Source organism: Carcharhinus amblyrhynchos, unplaced genomic scaffold (genome assembly GCF_965287045.1).
Source record: "Carcharhinus amblyrhynchos unplaced genomic scaffold, sCarAmb.v2.hapA chromosome_288, whole genome shotgun sequence".
NCBI classification, from domain to species: domain Eukaryota; kingdom Metazoa; phylum Chordata; class Chondrichthyes; order Carcharhiniformes; family Carcharhinidae; genus Carcharhinus; species Carcharhinus amblyrhynchos.
This window is the reverse complement of record NW_027650028.1, coordinates 157,851-177,940: the sequence shown is the minus strand read 5'-3', so window position 1 is coordinate 177,940 and position 20,090 is coordinate 157,851. Positions and strand designations below refer to the sequence as shown.

Below are 20,090 nucleotides of genomic sequence, written 5' to 3'. Positions count from 1 at the left end.
CTGGCTCGGGTCATTGTGTGGAGTTTGCACATTCTCTTCGTGTCTGTGTGGGTTTCCTCCGGGTACTCCGGTTTCCTCCCACAGTGCAAAGATATGCAGGTTAGGTTGATTGGCCATCCTAAAAAAATCACCCCTTAGTGTCCTGAGATGCTTATGTTAGAGGAATTAGTGGGTAAAATATGTAGGCATATGGAGGTAGGGTCTGGGTGGGATTGTGTTCAGTGCAGACTCGATGGGCCAAAGGGCCTCTTTCTGCACTGTAGGGTTCTACGATTCCTCTCCCACAGAACACTACTCCAGTATGTTCCCTTTCAATCCAGGGAACCAGATCAGACGATTTCTTATTCAAGTTTACAATTCCATTTCAAACCTTAATCTACAAACCGTCTTACCTTTGCTGTTCTCAAACCCTCGGTTCTGAAAAATTCTAGGTTTGCTCCATGCATTTTCTGCCTAATTCCGTTTCGCAAACGCTTCACCAACTCTTCGTTGGTGGATGACCTCTTCTTAGCTACAAATTTATGGGGAAGGGGATGTGAAAAGAAGAGAAAACAAAGACATTGGATCATGTGCATGTTATGTGGGTTTCTGATAAAGCAATGGCATTCATGACTGCATTTCTGACATTCTTCCCAGCATGAATCATGTCTTTACCCATAATTGATCATCAAGTCAACAGGTTCAGAGAAGAAAAACAGCTAACCAGTCAATCCCCTGAGCAAAGGGAATATTTGTATTATTAAAGTGTTGAGAAATGTCAACATCGTATTCACTAGTTATAAAAAAAAATTCTATTTGGTTTCAACATATGTTTATTTCCATGGAGACAGTCACAGCAGTATAGAAATGCAGTCTAGCATGCACATTAACTCAGATTTAAGTGGTCTCGTGGGGTGCTACAGCACACATGGGGCTTTTTTTTGTGTTGTAATTGGGACCAATGACAAAAACACAATGCAGCGATACGTGAAGATCTCCTGAAGTGAATTCACCGTCAATTCAACTGAACAGAGATAAATCTATTTCACAAATAACTGGAGGAAGCACTAGCACCATGGCCCTGTACTGGATCTCATTAGCCAAGAGCCTTACTGGGAAATGTTGCTGAGAACTTTGCACAAGACTACATGGCAGAATTGAGAGGGGAGAATATTAAAACACATCCATAAAATTTCAGACTAAAAAGAACTTGGAAATTCTAGTTTTTTTGCACTCTACGGTTTATTTTTACCAAGAAGCACGCTCACATATATGCATGCCTTACATGATCTGGTAAAAACTTCTGCATTTATTACGTGAACTTTACAGTAGCTGTCAAAAGTGATAAAAGCTGAGAGATAGGAAGTACAAATGCTCAGAATCCCACTTATACAGGAAGAGAGTCTGCTAGGAAAAATACAATGGCAGTTGATACTGATACTTGACGTACAAATCTGTTACAAACTTGAACCTAGCTTTTGAAAACAAAAGTCCCCTGGAGATTAGGGCACATGCATCAACTTGCAGGTGGCGCAACAGTCTTTTGACAAAGTCGAGCAAGCAGTCCAGCCATTTGCAATAAGGAACTCACTCCTTCTGCAATTCGCATATGAGTGTATCCAATTTCCTGCACAGATACAGAAGGAGAAATTACTTCTTAAACATCACTGACAAACTATCAGCTCAAAGTTTTTAAAAGACCAACTCTATTCTTCCTGTTTCCTAGCCATTTCTCTAACTGCGTGCCGTTATTTCTACTAACAAACTAGATGTACAACAGCAACTCATCTCCGCAATTCTGTCCTACATTCTTGCCTCCCACTTCTTTCCAGAGAGAATGAGATTTATAATGAAGCATTAGAGTTAAACAAAGTTCTACTCCAACAATGAACCTTCAGCTCGAAGAAACCATTTCCCCCGTCTAACATTTTGATGGTGCTTCTACAAATCAGCAATATTCACTAGTTTTATCTTGCGAAATCAACCTGGATGTAGCCCAAAGCGTGAGAGAAAACATTCATTTATTATTCCAGGGTTATAACCTAGGGTTTTGTTAAACAGATTTAACAGAGTGAAACAAAACTTCAAAAAGGGGTCATATGCACATGAGGGTGGGGGAAAGACAATTTTGAAATGGTAATAAAGGTGATCAGTAGAAGAGTGAAAGGCAAATTAAAAATAAGTAAAGTAGATGTATTAGTCACAAGGTTTACATTAACACTGCAATGAAGTTACTGTGAAAGTCCCCTCGTCGCTCTCCAGGTAAATGCACCCAATCAACATATCTTTCAGACTGTTGGAGGAAACCGGAGTACTCAGAAACCTGCGCAGACACAGGGAGAACGTGCAAACTCCACACAGACAGCGACTCAAGCTGGGAATCAAACTTGGGTCCCTGGCCCCGTGAGGCAGGAGTGCTAACCACTGTGCCACTATGCTGCCCTAAAGATTTTTTTTTAGTGACTGTTTAGCAAACGGAATGCTTTAATAACATGTAATTATTGAAGCTGAGATTAACAATTTAAAATAAATTTAGATTGATACTTGTAAAGGAACAGTATAGACATGATATGCCGGGAACTGAATGAGAGTAGTTAGTGCTATTAGCAGGGTTGACATCAGAACAAACATGGTGAGCCAAGCCTCTACTTCTCAAAATCAAGAGGCATCAAGACAAAGGATATTCAATTTTCTTCGTGTCTAATGGTGGAATTGAATAAATCACCAGTGGAAGTGATGACATGATGGCAAGTTTAATGGCAGCTGGAGTTCCTGTTAGTAAATGGAATACATTCTGGATAACAGTAAGGAAACTAACAAGAAGCTTGCAAGATTAGGCTAGAATAAACCAATGGTAATCCTTGGTTGTAACACATTATCAGCGTTGCATACTGTTTTATTCTTGTTCACGTTAAGGGAAACTGGTTTTAATCTTTACATCTTTCTCAGTTGATGTTGTCTACATGGACTTTAGCAAGGCCTTTGACAAGGTACCGCATGGTAGGTTGTTGAGTGACGAGTGTTTGGAACAAGCTGCCAGAGGTAGTAATAGAGGTGAGTACAATATTGTCTTTTAAAAAACATTTACAGTCACATGGGTACGATGGGTATAGCGGGATATGGGCCAAATGCGGGCAATTGGGATTAGCTTAGCGGTTTTAAAAAAGAAAGGGCGGCATGGACAAGTTGGGCCGAACGGCCTGTCTCCATGCTGTGAACCTCTACAACTCTGTTTAAAAAATTTATAATTCCATAGTGACAAATGTTTCAAAACACTTTATACAAAATGAGTTATGCTGAAATGCACCAGAATGTCCCATACAATCTTGGGCAATCTTTAACATCTACACAAGATACCAAAATGGACAATGGGGCCTCTTCTTTACAGGGCATGCCCCTGACAATGCTGAATTCTCTCAGTAACATCATTGCAATGTTAATGTAAACCTACTTGTGACACTAATAATAAACTTTAAACCTTTGAATGTCACCTTGGCTATGTGCTGAAGTTCTGGTTGCAAAACAGAAACGGTCAACATCTGACCCAAAAGCAAAGACACAACCAAGACCATTTTGTTGATAGGTACTTGGAAATCTCCGCTGCAGTGTGCTCCAATCCTTCTCACCTTTATGAACTCCAGTTTCAAGTACTCCTGCATTTGAAAAGTTTTACAGACTCGGAAGATGTTACCAATGATGTCTTCTGGCGAATAACCCAGCTTCCAAAGGTGAGCAACAACCTAAAAATGAAAAAAAAACAGGACACAGATAGATAAACAATAAACACCCTAGCCACACCAATCATACTGAGGAGAAAGCATGCAAATCAACAATTACCAGCTGAAAACAATTACAGTACAATTAGAATGGTGTGTCAATGGGGAAGTGACAAGGGAGAGGTAGGCAATGAAGATAAGAACATAAGAACATAAGAAATAGGAGCAGGAGCAGGCCATCTCGCCCTTCGAGCCTGCCCCACCATTCAATAAGATCATGGCTGATGTGTCGTGGCTCACGATACACATGCAAAAGCAGGGAACACCACATGAAAAGTCCCCTCTAAGTTGCACTGGTGTGTGGCTGCACAACATTCTGGAACATAATGCGCAAAAAACAAACAGGTTGTGCATTGGCAATGTTCCCTTTAAGATGCTTGGCAATCATCAAAAGGACTGCGTAGTGCAACAAGCAGCAAAGAGAAATTAGAAGGAGCAGTGCTCATATGAGTGTTTATATAGGAAGGTATCATGTCAGCAGCTTTGAAGGATGAAGGGAAAAAGGAGAATGAGACTGTGATATTGACTGGAAGGAATAAACTGGAGTCAAAATTAACACAGGATGAGTTACACAATAACACAGTTGAGCAGATTGTTATAACCGTTCCATCAAACAGTCACAGTAAGAAGTCTCACAACACCATCAACATGACGTTGTGAGACTTGTGGACGTTACTACATCGACACCTACATGATGACATCAACAAATTCAGACTCACCATGGTCTACTCTTCAGAATTGGTTACATACTTGGATCTCCATCAAGGACGGTCAACTCAGCACTTCATTGTACCGCAAGCCCACAGATAACCTCATGATGCTCCACTTCTCCAGCTTCCACCCTAAACACATTAAAGAAGCCATTCCCTATGTACAAGCCCTCTGTATACACAGGATCAGCTCAGATGAGGAGGAGCGCAACAGACACCTACAGACGCCCTTGTAAGAACAGGATATGGTGCTTGACTCAACAGTTCCAACGTGCCACAGCGTAAAACAGCACTGACCTCCTCAGAAGACAAACACCAGACACAACAGACAAGAGTACCTTTCATTTTGCAGTACTTCTCCGGAGTGGAGAAGCTAGAGCTGTCAACGTGTCATCTATGAAGACGGACATCTCGCCAAGGCCAACCCCACACCCCGACTACTTGCCTTGAAACAACCGTGCAATCTTAAACAGACCACTGTTCGCACCAAACTACCCAGCCTTCAGGAGAACAGTGACTATGACACCACACAACCTTGCCACAACAATCTCTGCAAGGCGTGCTGGATCATCGACACAAATGCCATCATCTCACATGAGAACATCATGCACCAAGTATACTCTTGCAATTCGGCCAACCTTGTCTACCTGAGACACTGCGGGAAAGGATGTCCTGAGACATGGTACATCAGCGAGACCATGCAGACGCTAGGACAACGGATGAATAGACACTGCTCGACAATCACCAGGCAGGAGTGTTCCCTTCCTGTCAGGGAACATTTCAGCAGTCAAGGGCATTCAGCCTCTGATCTTCAGGTAAGCATTCTCCAAGACAGCTTTCAAGACAAATGACAATGCAGAATCGCCAAGCAGAAAATGATAGCCAAGTTCAGCACACGAGGATGGTCTGAATCAGGATGTTGGGTTCATGACAACTTTCTATAACCCTCAAGACTTGCCTGGGCTTGCAAAATCTCACTAATTGTCCTGGCTTGAGACAATTCACACCTCTTTAATCTGTGCTTAACCTTCTCTCCACTTGCATTGTCTGAACCTGTAAAGACTTGATTACCTATTAAGATGCTCACTCCAAGCACTGTCTTGTACTTGAGTCTGTGTCTACATATGCCCTATTTGAGGACCCAACTCTCCAGTCGCCTGATGAAGCGGCTCGTGCTACCAAATAAACTTGTTGGACTTTAACGTGGTGTTATGCGACTTCTTACTGTGCCTACCCAAGTCCAACACCAGCATCTCCACATTATGTCAAATGATCACGCAAAGGTCTATTAACCTCGGGTGAGATTTTCCAGTCTTGTGACAGAAAATCCCACCCTATGAGCTTCTCAAGCTTGGCAACAGAAAGGGTGGAAAGTAGCTGGGAGGCAGCAGTGAGGAGAATGTTAAGAATAACTTGACTCTGCAGCATCATCAGGTGGATTTGGTAATGGAGAGGGAGAGGCAGAACTGTTGCAGTGAAGCAGCTACGCAATTAGTGGTTTATTTACACTGATGCACCTGCTGTGTATATTTCCAGCATTCTCCATTTTTAGCTGAAAAATAAAAGCTCGAGGAGGAGACATTGATAGATTTGTATTTGAGAGTTAACTAGAAACATGTGTGAACAATAGCGTCATCATGTCAAACCTACCTTATATGCCTCATCAATGTTTGCATTAACACAATGTTGAATCATCTCTTTTACGAGAAGTGGATGAGGTTCGTCACAGACCTATTGGAAACGGAGCATTTAATAAGGATAGAACTGTATGTTCTGAACCATTACAGTGTCATTAGTGTTTCTGCTTGCAACTACACACCACCAGAATTTTGAAGACTATTGTGTTAATTCTACTTGACGCTCTCCGCACAAACCCAACTACAATCTCATGGACATCAAAAGACATGCAAATAATTAAGACTTTTATGTCCCAAGCTATAGCCGGCAGTTGGCTATACACTCAAATACATGTGAGAAACACCCATACATATAGTGCATTAATACATCAAGTTGTTTCAAAGTACAGCCACATATCACTCTGCAGCCACTGTTATGTCGGGAGATACAGTAGCCACTCTTGGCTGGCTCCAAAAAAAAACTGAGTTACAGATAATCCGCTTTATTTGATGATTGTAATCGGTTAAGACGATGAGAGAGCTTCTTGGTTTTTTTCACTCAGAGGGTGGTGAGTGAGTGGAATCGGCTGCCATCGGTGGTGGTAGAGGCAAACTCGCTGGGGTCTTTTAAGAGACTTCTGGATGAGTACATGGGATTTAATGGGATTGAGAGTTATAGATAGGCCCGGTAGGACTGATATGATCGGCGCAACTTGTGGGCCGAAGGGCCTATTTGTGCTGTCGTGCTATGTGTTCTATAAATAGTGCCATAAAATCTTTCTGTATCTGAGCTGGCAAACAGAACCTTGGATTAACCGATTAAGGGAAAAATGACATCTCCAGCAATGCAGCACTCTCTCAACATTGCACGACAGTATCACTCTAAATTGTGTGATCAAGTCCAGGAGCGCTTTAAACCACAAGCATGATAACTCTTAGGGCTAAAGGGATTAAGGGATATGGTGGAGGGTGGGGGAGAGGTGGGATCAGGATATTGAATATGATCAGCTATGATCAAAATGAATGGCGCAGCAGGTTTGAAGGGCCAAATGGCCTACTCCTGCTTCTATGTTTCCATGATTCAGAGGTCAGAGTGCTACCAGCTAAGAGAAATTGCTATCTAAACTCCCTTCTTGGCTTCCACTGGTATGAATTTACCAATTCCCTGCTCCTCCTAAGGACCTAGCTGTATCTGATCCACACTCCATGCTCAGGACACATGGTTGGCATACGCACCATTAATTGTTTAAGAATTTGAAAACAATCTAAACTGTAATCGGAATTGTTCTTTTCAAAATGCATAAGGAAAAATATGGTTCATTAACCAAACAGTCAGTAAAACAATAACACCACAGTCTATAATGACAGTGGTGTGTCTCAAGATCAAAACTATTGTGGTCATAATAAAGCAACAAACAAACAGGATCCAGGTATGTGCAAGAATGATGGAATGAAAAGAGAGAATAATTTTCTGTGTTTTTTAAACACAAAAGTACAGCGGGAAAAATTGTGTTCGGCAAGGAATATCCATTCTATTCTTAAAAGTAAATAAAATTGCTTTAGTGTCTGCAGGCTACACAGAATCTACAGGGCAGGAGGAAGCCATTCAGCCCATCAATGTTGCACATCCCACATTTGAAGCTGGAAATGGGAAGGGAAAAATCAAATCAGAGGAACAAAAATCACCAAACGGAAACAAATTAAAGATAAATAATTGAGTTATGGTGCAAAGTAACAGCAACATTTTGTAACTAAATAAGTGCAAGGCTGGCTTGGGGTTTAGTTTTCTTGCTCAAACATATAAATCTGTGCTGACAGCTTCAGTGGAATACTGAGGGAGTGTTGCAGTATCGGTGACACTATCGTTCAGAACATGTCAAACCAGGACCTCACCTGTCCATTCAAGTGGAATATAAAAATCCCAAAGCAGTAATTAGAACATAGAACACTACAGCACAAACAGTCTCTTCAGCCCACAAGTTGCGCTGATCATATCCATACCTAATCGGTGAGGAGCTGTGAGTTCTTGCGTCCCAATCAATTCTTAACTCAATAAACAACATCAAAAACAGGTTAACTTGGCATAGTCTTCCAATACTGATTTAGCAGTGAACTGTCCTGGGTGTAAACGGTGTTGTATAAATCAAAATTCTTTCTCTCTACAAGAATCCGAAGCACTCACCTTGAAAACATTTTCACTGTTGACAAATCCAAATCCTGAATGTGTTGACTGTAAGTTATTCAAAGCCTGTTGAGTCAAAAAGGTTTCTCCATCAGCCCAAGTTTCAATTCAAAGTGAATATACTAGAATAAAGTTTGCGCACTTGAATTCAGCTCTCAGGAACAGAATAAAGAGATCATTCTCTTGGCTTCCTATATAAATGGATTCCATCTAATTCTTAGCAGTAGTCAAAATGGCTCATTAGATACTGTCTTGATCAGGGGCAAATGGAAACATCACATTCTGGAAGTTGCTCATGATAGTGGTGGAAAAGCAGAGTACTGGGGCACTAAAATGGTCATTCTCGTGGCATTTTATTGTGATGACTGAAATAATGTGTGGCATGGTGGTTAGCGCTGCTACCTCACAGTGCCAAGGACCCAGGTTCAATTCTGACCTCGAGTGATCGTCTGTGTGGAGCTTCCACGTTCTCCTGTGTCGGCATGGGTTTCCTCCAGGTGCCCCGGTTTCCTCCCACACTCCAAAGATGTGCAGGTTAGATTGATTGGCCATGTATCGGGGGATTTGCAGGGTAAATATGTGGACTTGCGGGGATAGGGTCTGAGTGGGATTGTTAGTACAGGCTTGATGGGCCAAATGGCCTCCTTCTGCACTGTGTGGATCCTATGATCTTACCATCAACATGGAGCAAGGCCAAAAATTACAGCTCACTTATAATTATTGATACAAATCTACCCAACCTCTGAAATTCCATCCCTAGATCTCGCCTTCTTTAGGAAACTCTTTATAAGGTTCATTGCTCCTAATTTGTTCGGTAACATATTAGGGGCATTTACTAACTTAACAGCACTACATCAATGTAAGTTATAGTTGTCAACATTTGGAAAAGCTTATTGGAAAAGTACAATATAGGAGTCTTCCGTAAGTGGCATTCTGCTATGCTGGTTGGTGTGCTTACATAACATTTAACTCTCATTCTATTCTCCGATTGAGCACCATGTCTAAAATGGATCGTACCTGTCTCATATCTCCTTGCGCCGTGAAGATGATGGCTTCCAGTCCATCATCTGTATACTGGACATTCTCCTTCTCGACCACTTTCATCAGACGCGCAAGGACTTGGGCATCGGTGAGCTTTGAGTAACGCAGGACAGCACAGCGAGATTGGATAGGCTCTGTGAGCATGCCAAGGATATAACGTAAACTTGATAGCACACAGATCGCCTTCAAGCAGTAGATACAACTACAACACCCTGCACTGAATATACACTTTAGAGTAAGGATGCACTTTTATGATAATGCAGTTTTCCTAATTTGTTCTGGTTGTTTGCTGGTCTGGTCACAAGGCAACATAGATGTGGCCATATTGAGAAGAATCTTTCTTCAATTATATTGTAATTTCCTCTCTAATGAATGGGAACAGAGTTTTTTTTCTCTCTCTCTCTCTCTGTCCAATACATTCTCTCTTGGGATGTTACTAAAAGGAGGATTTTGTACAAAACATCCAGGGATTGCCTCTGACTAGAAGTTTTCAGGCATAACACACAATAACAAACACAGTAGTACAAACATTTTGGATTAGATGGCAATTAGTACAATAAACCTCCTGCACGGTCTCCTTTCTTTCCCTAAGTACTCTATGAACAGTATACTTTGTATAGCACAAAAGGAACAATACTTTTCACTGTATCCCAATACATGTGGCAATAATAAATCAAATCAAATTCCTCTCATTTGGCATGTCCTGTATTTCCAAACAATCTGTATCTTTTACATCACATCAATTATTTGATTAAAAATATCAACGCTAGTAAGTTGGCAGTCACATAGAAACTGGCCAGTGCAGGTGAAGGACGCAGACAGCTGTTTTCATTACTGTTTAGAGTAACAACCTGAGGCACAGCTAGATTTGGCTAATGGTCCATTTTAAATGTATAGATAGATATAATCAACTATAGTCACAACTGCAGAAAACATTACCATATGTGGTGCAGCATTAGCATGCTACGAAGTTTAACATCACCGATAATGTCTACTCTATTTATTCTATACAAACAAGTAACTTCATTTTTACCTCTCTCTCTCTACCGCCCCCCCCCGCCAACTCAACACCTCAGCCCAATCAAAAAGTCCCACTAAAATCTTTCAGTTTACAGCTCACTGCCACAGCATGCCAAACATGTGTGATGAAATAGCCCCTGGCTCGGATCCAACCAAAGTCAACTCAAATTTTGAGCTGTATGATTCATTCTGTTTGCTGTCGAGAAGGTCCAGGCAAGGAAGTGATGAGCTACTAAAAATAAACCAGCAAGTGATGTGAGCGGAATAAATCACAAGATCAGTCCCAGGAGTGGTTACATTTCCACAGCTTGCCCCTTTGGCAACACCTGCTTTGTTGATATCACGTAAAGCAATTTACAGTAAACTAAAAAAAGACTCCTTGCAATTTAGAAAAATAACATTCCTTGATGGCACTAGACACAAGTGTGGCAGGTTCCATCCTAATGTAACACTGCTTCAATCTTTCATTTGATTTATTATTGTCACATGTATTGGTATGTTGTGAAAAGCATTGTTTCTTGTGTGCCATACAAAGCATACCGTTCATAGAGTATGTAGGTGAGAAGGAAAGGAGAGGGTGCAGAATATAAAGTTATGGTGGCTAGAGTTAGCACTAGATGAGATGCAGTTTGGGACCATGAGGGTTGATACCATAAGGTGCGAACATACAAAGCAACATATATGACATCACTGTTTAATCAATACAATTTGTACTGTGTGTAATCATATGACAAGGAAGCTACAATGTCTTGCGGTCTCAGCCTCCCCATCAATGGATTGTCCTAATTGATGAAGTCTGCAACAATTCTACATCCCATTCTACTCACTACAGTTCCTGACCTTTCAATCTTCTCACAGCATTTTGCTGTCTGGCTTTTATTTTGAAGTTTTCAAAAATAAACTGATGAGAATGTACATTGCTTTCAACAATCAAATTAAAAGCCAATTAAAATTATTCCACAGAATAATGGTCAAAATATCCAGTAATAGGACAGTAATTTAACAACTTCTGGATGCATATATAAGTTTTTCTGTTGGCCATAAACCTACCTATGATTTTGTCTGAAGCGTTGCATGCCAGTGCAAAGCGTGTTGTTTTAGAGTAAATCTCCATTGTCCTTCTCAGGGCTTGTTGAGCTCCATCTGTCATACTATAAATCAGATAGAATAAATCAATTAATTATACCATACATAAATAATAAACTCTCTTCACCCTATGTTCAGTTCTTGCTCTTCTGTGGGAAGCATTGGAGAGGTGCTTGTGGCTTTGGTGACATTGCTGGCTGATAAAAAGCCAATCCACTAAATGAGCTGGTGCCTACAACAATTTACATTAAATAACATCCATGCAGAATGAATCAATCCAAGGGCTCACAAAGAGCATTATAAAACAAAGTCTGGCACAAAGTGACACAAAGAGATAAAAGCCTGATGATAGGTTTTGAGAAGGAAAATGAGTTGGAGAGGCGAAAAGATGTAGGAAGGATATTACAGAGCGTGGGGCCAAAACAACTGAAGACTTGGCCACCAACCATGTGGCAATTAAAGCTGGGGGATGTAGAAGAAGACAGGATTAGAAGCCAAGATTAGAAGAGCGCTTTGGGGGATGGTGAGGGGGGAGGGGGAGGTTGAGAGGCTGGAGGAGATTACAGACATTACAGGGATAGGGAGGAACCAGGTCATGAAGTGATTGGAAAAGAACAAAAATTTTAAAATAAAGGCATTGCATGACTAGGACTGAATGTAGGTCAGAGGGCACAGAGGTGATAGGAGATTAGGACTTGCTGACAATCAGGACTTGGACAACATAGTTTTGGATGACCTCAAGTTTAAGGGGTGCGGTTTAGAACATGGGAGACCAGCCAGAAGAGCATTAGTATAGTCAAGTCTAGAGGTAACAAAAGCATGGATGAGGGTTTCAGCAGCAGATGAACTGAGTTATTTTTACAAGTTTAATTATTAGCATCGCAAATAGGCTTACACTAGCACAGCAATGAAGTTACTGTGAAAATCCCTAGCTGCTATACTCCGGTGCTTGTTCGGATACACTGAGGGAGACAGAGTGAAGTATGGTGATGAGGTGAGGAAATAGGCAGTGTTTGTGATGGCACAAATATGAGGTCGGAAGCTCATTGGGATCAAATATGACATCAAGAATGTGAACAGACTACATTCAGTCGCATTTATTTTGCCATCAATAATGGCTTTACAGCAAGCAAAAGTGTAACAATGTCTATACCAAGTGTGGAGATGTTGTGTTCTGCTAAACACAGCCATATTTTTGGTGCTAGTGAACTGTCATCCATCAAAAGAAGGAGCTTGGGTTCTTGGCATGCCTTCCAAACGTCCCAAAGTATTTCACAACCAGTTAATTACGTCCAGTGCAGTCACTGGTGTTTAGTAAGCAAATTACACATAACATGATCCTACAGAGGAAATGAGATGAAGATCCTGGGATTCGTGCCATCCTATGGTTTCATGGTCAACAATAGATTCTGAATTCCAGATATTTTTTATTGAATTTAAATTCCATCATCTATCCTTGTGGGATTCAAACCTGGCCTGCCGGAACATTAGCTAAATTTCTGGATTAATAGTCTACCAATAACACCTCTAAGCCATTGCCTCCTCCAGCAGTGATCTTCCCATTCAGTCCAGACTACACACTTCAGATAATGGGAATTTCACACTCAAGTAGATAAATCCTCTCACCTGTCAGCTTCATCCAGAATGATAATCTTGTGACGACCTTTTGGTAGTGTGACCTTCTGCTGGGCAAACATTTTTATTTTGTTTCTGACTACATCAATACCTCTGTAACAAAGGCAAAACATAATCATATCAATTTACAAAACCATTCCATTAAAATAATTGTTTCAAATGTTAGTGCAAGTATCTAGATACATCTATGCAGCCCAAGAATTAATTTCAATTTCTCAAATATTGCTGAACATAAGAAATAGGAGCAGGAGTAGGCCATCTGGCCCTTCGAGTCTGCCCCGCCATTCAATAAGATCATGGCTGATCTGAAGTGGCTCACTTTCTCCCCATAACCCTTAATTCCCTTGCCTACCAAAAACCTATCTACCCATGTCTTAAATATATTTAGCGAGGTAGCCTCCACCACTTCAACAGGCAGAGAATTCCAGAGATTCACCACCCTTTGAGTGAAGAAGGTCCTCCTCAACTCCGTTCTAAACTGCACCCCCCACCCATCTTGAGGCTGTGCCCTCTAGTCCTGCTGTCCTTTCTGAGCAGGAAGAATCTCTCTACCTCTGCCCTATCCATCCCCTTCATTATCTTATACATCTCTATAAGATCCCCCCCTCATCCTTCTAAATTCCAACGAGTACAAACCCAGTCTATTCAGCCCCTCTTCATAGTTCAACCCCCTCATCTCCGGTATCAGCCTAGTGAACCTCCTCTGCACTCCCTCCAAGGCCAAAATATCCTTGTGCAAGTGCGGCGACCAAAACTGCACATAGTACTCCAGCTGCGGTCTCACCAATGCCCTGTACAGTTGCAGCAAGACCTCCCTGCTTTTATATTCAATCCCCCTCGCTATAAAGGCCAGCATCCCATTTGCCTTCCTGATCACCTGCTGCACCTGCAGGCTGGGTTTTTGCGACTCATGCACAAGGACCCCCAGGTCCCTCTGCACCGTAGCGTGCTGCTGCTTTTCGCCCTTTAAATAGTAATCCCTCCTACTATTATTCCTGCCAAAGTGGATCACCTCACACTTGAACCAGAAACAGCTGATGTAAAAATGCAAAGGTTCGCACTTATCCATCAAAGTAGCTCTTTTGAAATTGGGGACTACAGTAGAGTCAATGAAATTTTACTCTGCATCAGTTCTGCTTCACTTCAGCCTAAATCAACAATGGATCAGGCATGTGGTTAGGGTGGGGTGGTTAAAAAAGGAGGGAGAAAATTTCTGCTAACTCTTGTTCATGCCAACTCCACTGACCACGGTACTTGAATGTTGCCCACTGGAACATGGTAGACATGTGTAAAAAGTAATATAATACAATAAAAACTAACAATTTCCTAACGATGATCCATAGAAACATAGAAAATAGAAGTAGATCTTTCAGCCCTTCGAGTGTGCTCCATCATTCAATGTGATCATGGCTGATCCTCTATCTCAACACCATAGTCTGCTGCTTTCCCCTTACCCCTTGACAACTAGAGTCTAGAAATCTATTTTCTTCTTAAATATATTCAGTGAGGTGGTCGCCATAGCCTTCTGCGGTAGAGAATTCCACAGTTTGCCACCTGTTTCCTATGACCGTGACTCCTTGTTCTAGACTTGCCAGCTACAGGAAACAACACCCTCATAACCAGTCTGTGCATCCCTGCCAGAATTGTAACATGTTTCAATGAGACACGCTCTTATTCTTCTAAATTCAGTGAATATAGACCTAGTCAACCTAATCTCTCCTCACGTGACAATTCTGCCATTAGGTGCTTTAAGAGGTTACTTAAAGAGATAGTGAACGGTCCTAGATTATGCTTCAATGCATTATGGAGTCAGGTCAGGATAAGAGTTTTCTTTCAGACCTTTTCCTAAAAAAAAATTTTCCAGACTTATATCGTCATTCCAAAACAATAGTAATTATAGTTGCTGAGGGCAGTGCACAAGATTATAATGTTGAGTGTCAGTAGGCTTAAGAGACTTTTCCTGCCCTTTACTCTTGTGCTAAATATTGGATATAGTATTCATCTGTGCACACACATCAGCAATAAATTGTTCGTAGCGTTTTCCTCTCAGATAGAAGGTTCAAGCCCTACTCCAGTGATTTGAGCATATCATCTACGCTGATCCTTTAGTGCAATAATGAGTGTGCTACATTATCCAATCAGTTTTCAAAATCTTGTTAAATGGAGGCTCTGCCTGCGCTCTAAGATGGGTAGGAAATCAAACAAGATCTCTTCGATTTCCTGGCCATCACATGTCCATCTACCAACATCACCTCACTGCTGTGTTGGGGATCTTACAGTGCGAAAATGTTAACTTTACAACAGCCACTATTTCAGAAAATATATGTCATTGGCTGTGAATCACTTGGAACACACAAGAGTACTGAACAAGTTATTTTCACACCTTTTTGCGTTGTGAATGAGATCACACGGGCTTGATCGTGAAAGTAAATTACCTCAAAGTTTCATCATTACCAATCGCAGCATAGAAGCTACAAACTACAATTCATTAGAGTTACAAAATCCATTTGTCTGTGTCACACATAATTGGTCGATAGGAAGCGATATTACAGGAGGATGGGCTGTGGCCAGGATGCTTTATCTTGTAGGTATTTAGTTTCATAGTTATTAATGTTTTTGCCAATGTCAACTCTGTCTTTACCGTTCCGATAATCAGCCCTGACTAGAGCAACACAAAGGGAATTTAGAACAAAATCCTTGGGAAAACGCTATTACTTCACAACTTCTCAACATATTGTGCAAGATCATATTTCGCAACAACACAAAATATTGTGTGGAAAGAAAAGTTGCTGGGTAGCAAATCCGAACCATAAACTATCCTGACAAAACTTCAACATCCCTTATTAAAGAAAGCTTTTCTTTGCTTTCTCTTCTTGGCCCTTCTCCAAGAGGCCAGCTATTTCTAAGAAAAGGTACTTTTAAGTTATGATTGTAGCCAAAAGCAACTGCTTGCTGCCTGATGAATATAAACAGTGGCAGCAAAATCTGCTGGATCTGATTAAGTGCCATCAGATCTTTGCTGAAAAAGACTTTGACTTTTAGGAATGAAAATTAGCATCTTAGTAGTAATGGCAATGTGTAATCAAAGAGGGACAGCAATACAAACAAAGGCAGTGGTTGCACTGAGTGCTGTTCCCCAAAGAGCTCTTAGCAAATGGCGAACCAAATTCTGGCAATGCTGTACTGAACATGAGAGCACCACGGTGTGATCCACCAGAAAACCCTGCTTTTCTTTTCCAAAGGAACCTTCTTACTCTGACACCCCAGCTAGATGAACACTATTATCACTCTGACCTATTTTACAGGCATCAGGAGGAACCATTACAAGTCACATTAAAAACAAAGACGAAATATCCTCAGCTATCTTACCGGTCGTTTGAGGCATTGAGTTCAAGAACAGCATCTTTTAATGCAGGGCCTAACAGCGCTCGTGCTAAGCACAGGATACTGGTCGTTTTTCCAGTGCCGGGTGGGCCCTTGAAGACAACAGAAATAAATGGGCAGCTTTTAAAGGTATGCAATAGTTAAAACTGTTCAGGTAAAGGAATCAAGTTAGATAGCAGATGTTGAGAGCAAGCACTAGAATCTTCATTATTTTAATAAAGTCTTAACATCCAGCAGCAAATCGTAGTGTTAATATGCATTAAAAAATTATAATGCAAACACAGTTATGAATTAAGCCTTGCCATCACTTCATGTAAATCCTGTTTTTCCATTAAACATATAATTTTACTAATAGATTGAAAAATATTTTGTTTCTCATATCAACTGCATACACATCATTTTGTTCCATTACTACACACAACATTACAGAGCTATATAACTAATGAGGTTTATTTCTCATAAAATCCTCCATCTGTATGTGCGATATAATAAGAACAATTCTTTTCTTGTGTGAATGGGAAAAGTTGAGGAGTTTAAGAAGAGATACTGGGACAAAATCTTTCCCACTTGGACAGAGAAACACAAGAATAGAATCCTTGCCGTATAGAAGGAGGCCCATTCAGCCTAAGTAGTCTGAATCGACTCTCCGAGAGAGCATCTTAGCCAGGCCCTAACCCTATGACCCCACATATCCCTGCTAATTCCCCTAACATATACATCTTGGGACACTAAGGAACAATATAGTATAGCCAATATCTTTGGACTGTGGGAGGAAACTGGAGCACCAAGAGGAAACCCACGCAGACACAGGGAAAACGTACAAACTCCACATAATCACCCAAGGTGGGAATCGAACCCAGGTCCCTGGCGCTGAGGCAGCAGTGCTAACCACTGTGCCACCCACAATGAGGACTTCCTACGAATAACAACATTGAATCATAACATCATATCAGAAATGCAATCAAAAATTTGGGATCAGCAGTCTTTTACCACTCAAAGCATTCTAGTTACGCAAGAATAAAAGTGGATGTGTGTAGGGAAAAAGATGGTCACCAAAGTACTTAACCCACGGCAACAATGAACTGCAAATAGTGACCTCTCCCTTTTAGATGTTTTGAGCAAATTTTGCATTCTTTTTGAGGCGAACTGGTGTAAATTAAACTCCTGGTCAATAGGAATGCGCTGTGTAGGTTACGCACAAGTAAAACCATTTTGCAAGGTTGCATTAAGACCAAGAAACATTGGTCAGTTGTCACCATTAAGACATGAAATGATAGCAATAGTAGATAAAATATTGAGAGAAAGAAGTTATACAAGCTTAGAGCAGCAAAGAACATACAAGTTCAAGAACAAATACTTTTAATTATCATAGAATCCCTACAGTACAGAAGGAGATCAATCGGCCCGTCGAGTCTTCCCTGAACACATTCCCACCCAGTGCCTACTCCTGTAACCCCACATTTATCCTGCTAATCCTACCTAATTGGTAGGGCCAATTTAGCATGACCAATCAACCTAACCCACACATCTTTCGGGTGGCAGGGTGGCACAGTGGTTAGCACTGCTGCCTCACTGCGTCAGGCACCCAGGTTCGATCCGTGGCTCGCGTCACTCTGTGTGGAGTTTGCACTTTCTCCCCATGTCTATGTGGGTTCCCTCCAGATACTCCGGTTTTCTCCACAGTTCAAGGATGTGTTGCTTAGGTCGACTGGCCACGCTAAATTGCCCCTTCGTGTCAGGGGGATTAGCTAGAGTAAATGCATGGAGTTATGGCGATAGGGCCTTGATGTGATTGTGGTCGGTGCAAACTTGATGGGCTGAATGGTCTCCTTCTGTAGGATTCTATGATGATTCGCAGTTTAAAAGATAATTTCTGATTTCCTGTCCTTATCAACACATCAGGCATTAATATCCATTAGCTTGAACAAAACAGCTGTTGAACACATCAAGCCTTCTGTCGATTTACAAAGCATTGCAGTCCAGGAAGATGTCAGTACGTGACTATCAGACATTCTTGTACAATTACTAAATAGATGTTCATCTACAGGTGATTCAAACTCACCGCAATAATGATGTTGGGTACATTTCCCTCCCTTGCGAACACCTGTAAAGATAATAGAATGAAGTGACTAAAGTAATTGTGGACAGTATTCATTTGAAAATTCAACAATGAATTAATTCAGAAGTTTTGGATCATGCAAAAACATGGGACCAAGTACATTACATACGGGAGTACTTATTGAAAAGGCAGAAACTCAGTATTTTGCTGATGGGAAAAGCTACATTCAAACCTCACTGTAGCTCCTAAAGATTTAGTCAACATCACAATTAAAAGATTCATTATTCAATTTACATAGGAAAGCAGGTAACCTGTTTGAAATACAATACTTCACCTGGAGCCACGAGGATACCACAAAAGCTGATTCCTTTCTGTGAATAAAAATGCTTAAAATGGCTAAGCAAATGAAGACTTATAACTTACAGTGCTCTAGGTTTGAGTAATTCATCTCCAGCAGGAGGGACCTTGCTGACTTTCCACAAATTCCAAATGCTGAACTGCAAACAATTGTTAAGATCCTGTAACTCCACTCCTGCCCAAAGACACATCAAGTTTCTTCAACATATTCCACCAGTCATGTATATCAATAATGAAGTGGAGAAAATATGCCCAATCAAATCAACTAATGTATTATAGGTAACTACTGAGATATGTAGGTCAGAGGGATAAGTGGGTAAAATATGTAGGGATATGGGGTAGGGCCAAACTGGGTGGGTTTGTGTTCGGTGCAGACTCAATGGGCTGAAGGGCCTCTTTCTGCATTGTCGGGTTCTATGGTTCTGTATTCAATCTCAAATATTTCCAACTTTACTGGAGCACACGTGGAATAGGTCCAGAAAACAAGCTCCTCATCCTACACTCAGGCTAAAGAACCATAGACTAAAATCATTACTAATAACAAACGGGGTACACCTCAAAAACTAAGCTCCACTCTACCTAAAAAAACGCAAGATTTATTTGACAAATAAAACACACTGATTAATTTCTGCTGGAAGAATGTTTTATTGAGCCAATTTTGGCAAGATCTGTGGTGATCACGGCCACGACGGCTACACTTGTGAACAGGATTATTCATGTCGCTTTTGATCTGTGTTATGTCTCATTGTCTAACAAAGGTCAGGAACAGAATGAAGCCACCCCTTGTTATCTCATTTGATAAGTCTTCCTGAGCACATTGCCCCCTAAACAAGTGAGCCATGAAGGGGTTGGTTAAGTTATTGGGCAAAGAGGTGACAAATGGTGTAGCGCAACGGGAAGCGTGAGAATTCACTTTGGTGTGAATACTTGAGGCGAGAGACTAGTAAATGTTGCTACAGAGGGATTTGGAGGGGGCGCCTGCAAATTACCGTATGTTAACACATTAGGTACAACGAGCCTCCTACTTGAATTACTTTGCAGTAAAGGTAAAGAGTAATTACATGGGGTATTTGGGAGATCACACAGGGAAAACATAGAACCATACAACATAGAAAGGGGGACATTCAGCCCATCTTGTCCACCCCAACCCAAATACACCCCGGTGCCCTTTCTAAACCATCTTCCTGCACATGGTCCACAGCCCTGCAATTTACAGCACTTAAGGTGCAGAGTCAGGTGCTATTT

General features: G+C 41.2%; 1 protein-coding gene across 1 annotated transcript in view; it reads right to left on the bottom strand.

Annotated features, from left to right (window-relative positions):
- Positions 1-1,202: 1,202 nt before the first annotated feature.
- The window catches only part of rfc2 (replication factor C (activator 1) 2), a 34,257-nt gene continuing 15,369 nt past the window's right edge, over positions 1,203-20,090 (bottom strand). The window contains exons 3-11 of the mRNA XM_080183435.1: positions 18,492-18,533; positions 16,415-16,521; positions 13,037-13,138; positions 11,375-11,475; positions 9,281-9,438; positions 8,264-8,329; positions 6,116-6,196; positions 3,606-3,719; positions 1,203-1,606 (exon numbers count right to left, since the gene is read on the bottom strand). Coding sequence (XP_080039561.1) covers positions 1,496-1,606; positions 3,606-3,719; positions 6,116-6,196; positions 8,264-8,329; positions 9,281-9,438; positions 11,375-11,475; positions 13,037-13,138; positions 16,415-16,521; positions 18,492-18,533 — 882 coding nt within the window. The 3' untranslated portion in view covers positions 1,203-1,495. The remainder of the gene's footprint in view (positions 1,607-3,605; positions 3,720-6,115; positions 6,197-8,263; positions 8,330-9,280; positions 9,439-11,374; positions 11,476-13,036; positions 13,139-16,414; positions 16,522-18,491; positions 18,534-20,090) is intronic.